Source organism: Sinocyclocheilus grahami, unplaced genomic scaffold (genome assembly GCF_001515645.1).
Source record: "Sinocyclocheilus grahami isolate Dianchi unplaced genomic scaffold, SAMN03320097.WGS_v1.1 scaffold402.1, whole genome shotgun sequence".
NCBI classification, from domain to species: domain Eukaryota; kingdom Metazoa; phylum Chordata; class Actinopteri; order Cypriniformes; family Cyprinidae; genus Sinocyclocheilus; species Sinocyclocheilus grahami.
The window spans coordinates 881,728-886,928 of record NW_015505581.1 but is presented as its reverse complement, the minus strand read 5'-3'; the positions used below and the strand labels follow the sequence as shown (position 1 = coordinate 886,928).

The following is a 5,201-nucleotide window of genomic DNA, read 5'->3' as shown; positions in this document are numbered from 1 at the left end:
TAAAGTTATACAGCTACAGTTGTGTTGCTGGGTTTTATAGCAGGTTTGATTTTTTTTTCTTCCTTATCACTCTGTATTTACAGGATTTCACTGTACTGTATTCAGTAGGTGTAATGTATTCTAAGTTGCTTCAGAAGTATTGCAAATTACGTACAACAATAAAACAGTGCATTGACATAAAAAAGGAAATTTACTTTTGGTACTTAAGTACTTTTAAAAGCAAGTACTTCTGTACTTTTATTAAGTAAAAATCTGTCTTTACAACTTTTACTTGTAATGGAGTAATATTTGACCAGCGGTATCTGTACTTTCACTCAAGTAATGGAGTTGAGTACTTTGTCCGCCTCTGTATATATATATATATAATATATAGTATTTTAATACTGTTGGTGTGTGAGGGTGGAAAATGGTACATTTACAAGAAATTCCATTTCAGAGCTATGGCTGTCTCTAAGTAGGTGAAAGGTAAACCTAGCAGAAATACATGCCAGAAGAACAGTCATCCAAAAGAACACAATAAAGCCTCTCATGGCGAGTTCTGACATCAGTGGGATCCAAAGAATGCTTTAAAAGAAACCGATCCCAGGACGCCTTCCAATTGTGTGAGAGTTCATCAGTCTCGGACTGTGTTAACTCAGGGTCACAAGCATACAGAGATTTGTTTCAAATCTGGCCAAGCGCAAAGGGAAGGCTTATTTCTTTTTCAGATATAGTACGTTATATCCTTTACCTTAGATTAGATTTCCTGGCTATAATCCACTGAAACCCATGTACAGAGTGCATATTTTTGGACCATGAACTTTGTACAGACTTTCCCTGTCGTGTAGAGATCACTCCAAAAAAACAGGTAATTTCTCTAAGAAAAAGTATAACCTTTACCCTAGATCTGTCAGAGCCAGACTATCCCCCTCAGACCCCCCCTGTCTCTACTCATCCACACAGACCACCCCTTTTATTGTAGTCAATGAGAAGTGTGCCACACTAAACAAGACCACTTCACTTAATACCATATGCTTTGAGTCTTTTAAATCTGCTGCATTGTTTGTTTATAAAATATATATATATAAAATATATAATATATATAAAACAAATTATTTAAATATTTTTTATTTTATTGTCAGTTAATGTAGGGCATCCAATTTTTAACAGGACAGACAGTGCCAAATTTATTTATTTTTTGACTTGCATCTCACATAGTGCCTTGAGGGCCTGTGCAGTTGCTCCTCAAATAGCAGCAGCCGCAGCCACAGCCTCGGCATTCCCTGATCACTCGCTGTCCATGCATTGTGATGTCAGCAGAGGGGTGCTGTGCACGTGAAAGAGGCATGGAGGGCTGGACTAAAGGGGGGCAGGGAGCAAGGAATGCTTGTAGCTCTACTGAGAGAAGTCTGTGCTTGGGAACTAGGGGAAAGGTCATGTTTACACCCTCAATTGTTTCAGCCAGGTCAGACTTCACATGTGAAACTGCCTTTGTTAGGCAGATGTTTGCAAAGTGAGCCACATAGTGCACTTATGGTGCCTGAGAAATGTATGTCAGTGTGTACAGCATTACATCGAATGCTCTTTAGGACCAATGCGACGTTTGTTTAATAACAACACCTCAGATGATTTGGACTATTGCCCTGGAGTTCAAAACAAACTCCATGTTGGCCTTTGGGTTCTTGGGTGAAACGTTCAAGGTTCTGTGTTTGAGATAAGGTTTAGTTCACTATTAAACAATGGAGATAAACACTTGTCCTGGACATGTGAGCAATTTCCATTTAGCTCCAGCTTTAAAATCCCTGTATGTGTACAGGCTTAGGTAAAGGTCATTTGCAGATGTGTGAAAGTTTGTGGTGTTTTTGTATCTTTCAGCTATGGCTTCTGACTGTCATGAGTTGTTCCTGAGGGGTGAGACCACTAGCGGGCTGTACACCATCCAGCCAACTAACTCTGAGCCTTTTGAGGTCTTCTGCGAAATGACACCCAGTAAGTGGTGCAAATCAGTTTTCTGCCACTTTTATTTGTCTATTTATACGTGCACTCTTAAAAGAGCATCTAAGGCTCCTTTGTTAGTAAAGCAAATTGCATATTGCCTCCCTACCCCCAAAACCTCACTCAGAACAGCTTGTAATCCTTTTGTTTTGTGCGTGTATCCACAGAAGGAGGATGGACAGTCATCCAGAGACGCCAAGATGGATCTCTAGACTTCAATCAACTATGGCAGGCATACCAGACTGGTTTTGGGAGCCTAAATGGTAAGAATCCAATGTGAACTGACTCTGTTTTGCATGTGACCAACAGGCTCTGAGCAAATAGTCACTTCTGTCAGTACACTTTGATTTACCCATTAATACGGGTTGTAGAGTTGCAGATTAAGGATAGAGGATCAGATCAATCCTATGCCTATGCCCCAATGTATCCCTAATTCCCTTAAATGATTTGATTGCAGAGTGACTAAATCTCCTGACCTATTCCTAGACCAGAGTACACGTCTCTTAAATGTCCCTCTTTAATGTCGCTTTCAGGTGAGTTCTGGCTCGGCCTAGAGAAGATCCATTCTGTGTCCAAGGGTGGCAACTACATCCTCAAGGTGCAGTTCTCTGATTGGCGGGATGAGGTTCAGATCATCAACTATCCTTTCCGTCTGAATGGCGAGGAGAGCAACTATTCTTTGCGCATATTGGGGAGCCCCGCTGGGAACCTGGAGAGTGCTCTGTCCACCGAAACATCTGCAGTGCCCTTTTCCACCCGCGACAAAGACAACGACCAGAAGATTGACCTCAACTGTGCCAAACAGCTATCAGGTAACATCATGATGCCATGGGCCATAAAATATGTTTTTCTATGTGGGTGATGTTGTGGTTCTAATTGGTTTCTATTTTTGGCTTTCCAGGTGGTTGGTGGTTTAGTAATTGTGGTCGCTCAAACCTGAACGGCAGATATTTTGTTACTCCTGCACCAAAGCAAAGGCACCAGAGAAAACAAGGAGTGTTCTGGAAAACCTGGCGCGGCCGCTACTACCCACTGAAAACCACCACCATGATGATTGCACCTGCCGAAAACAAGTCATAGAGGACCTCCGCTGAGATCTTAACCGATGATATGGGTGGAGAAACCACAATTCATAACCTGCCAAAATAACATGTTGGTGCTGAAAAGTTCTATAGCTCTATAAGGAGTGTCTACTCTTGTTTGTTAGAACAGACAAAGTCTGAATCATGAAAGTGGTGGACTCTCAAATCTGCGCAAAAATAGGCTCTTTTATTTAGAACTAAATGTGCCTGGAGCTCTGCAAGCAGCAGCATGTTTTAAATGGTGCAGGCCACTGTAAGGATCTGCTACATGTTTAGATAAATCTGGCAGGGTGACGTCAAAAGACCTGATGGTAAAGCACAATTGCAAGCACTTTCCAAAAGCTAAAAGGCTTGGGGAAGAAATTAGCCTTGCCACTAAAATACGGACCAAATAAGCTATATAAGCTTAAGCCAGTACTTTTGAGAATGCTTATTGTCTCAAGGCATTATCCACAGACAAAGACATTCATTAGTAGATCTGCAGAACATTGAAAGTTTGTTGCCTGACAATTCATTATAAGTATCTAAACGTGGAAGTTATTTTCTGGTACGCACACGCTGTCTTTCAAAAGCTTAAATGATCTGAGACTACTTGTGTATAGATTCATTTTCTCAGTCACATTGACTGCCTTTATATGTCTATAGCTATCACTTCTCTGTAAATAACAGAAACATGCATTTTCTTCATAGCATTGCCGCTGTATTCTTGCCAACTTTAAAAGGTCATGCTCTGATTTCCATATTATTTAAATGTTGTACAAAAAAATCATTATGTATTTCTTTAACTTTTTACTATAATTTATGTTTTCCAAGAAGTAAAACATTTTGTTATTGTTTTTAAAAAAATGTTTGGTCTTGAAGAGACCAATAAAATATATTTTAAAAACTGTCAGTGTCACTGAAGTTCTTGCACTAAACACAAACTTAATGCAAAGTGGGCTTGTTTAGATCAGTATGAAGTGCTAAGCAGGTATACGCAGCTCCTATCAGAGCTGAGGGTTAAATGCATCTACATGCTCATGAGACGACAAGTGATGCTGGAATGACCTGACGGTGCTCAAGCTTGCTCAGTGCCCTAGAGACAAGAAACATAACTAATACAATTGAGCAGATGGCTCCAAACATATCCAAAAGTCATGCATACAGTTGAACTGCTGTTACTTAACAGTCAAAAACACTCGTAAAACCAACTTTTATCATAGGAAAAAGCTGAATTGAAGTAAAAATGACTATGCCCTTGAATGTTCCCACAGGAGTGTTGCCATATGGTCTTAACCACACGTGAACCTTACTTAGCGGAAATCAGCTTATTCTTCTGCCTTGACTTTAAGTAACTAAAGTTGCATTGGCTTCCGAGTGTCACACTCAATGTTTCACACTAATGTGCTTTCAGTTACTTACTTCCAGATGAGTTTAGTGTATTTAACAGTCAAATGCTTTTACGGTTTAAGAGAGGAACAACGGTCTTATCACCTTTGAAAGAAAGTTATACGTTTTCTGCTGTGATAAGATCATGTGTAGACAAATAGAATCAAACTGAAATGTGTTCAGGGTCTAAATGTAAAATCCTGCTTTATAATAATTACAGACACTTTTGACCTTCACAGGCTTAAAGGTAACAAGATTATGCACTTTATACTGACAAAGGCATATGAATTTCCACATGTCAAGTGGAACTGATATTATGAAACAAGGTCACTGCTTGTAGTTCATTTATGTACAGTACATGGAATTTATTAAGACCATCACAGCCAATTGAAAACTAGGCCATTGCACAAACATAAAGATATGTTTCATAATATAACAGCCATTACGTTTAGCCATTACAGCTCTTATAGCTTCATTCAACAGTCATCCTGCCTATTCATTCCATTAACATATTGTTACTGTATTAAGAACCACTGGAGCGGAACATTACCAAGAAAACTGACAAATATCATTCAGTTATGACACCTTTGATTATCATTAATCCTGATGATCTACTCGGCACCCTTTGCTGTTCTGTATTTTTATTTTATTTTATATCTGTTTTGCATTTCACTAAACATCATTGTACATTTTGCTGCCAACATCCGAAGGCAAAAACATTCTAGACAAATTTAGAAGCATTTTAGGCAAAATATACAAAACAGGTCTGCCATAGCT

At 39.2% G+C, this 5,201-nt stretch overlaps 1 protein-coding gene across 2 annotated transcripts in view; it reads left to right on the top strand.

Moving 5' to 3' along the window:
• The window catches only part of LOC107550621 (angiopoietin-related protein 4-like), an 8,543-nt gene extending 4,704 nt beyond the window's left edge, over nt 1-3,839 (top strand). For both annotated transcript variants that reach the window (XM_016231947.1, XM_016231948.1), the window contains 4 exons: nt 1,855-1,968; nt 2,142-2,237; nt 2,508-2,786; nt 2,876-3,839. In XM_016231947.1, coding sequence (XP_016087433.1) covers nt 1,855-1,968; nt 2,142-2,237; nt 2,508-2,786; nt 2,876-3,054 — 668 coding nt within the window. In that variant the 3' untranslated portion in view covers nt 3,055-3,839. The remainder of the gene's footprint in view (nt 1-1,854; nt 1,969-2,141; nt 2,238-2,507; nt 2,787-2,875) is intronic.
• Nucleotides 3,840-5,201: the final 1,362 nt, after the last annotated feature.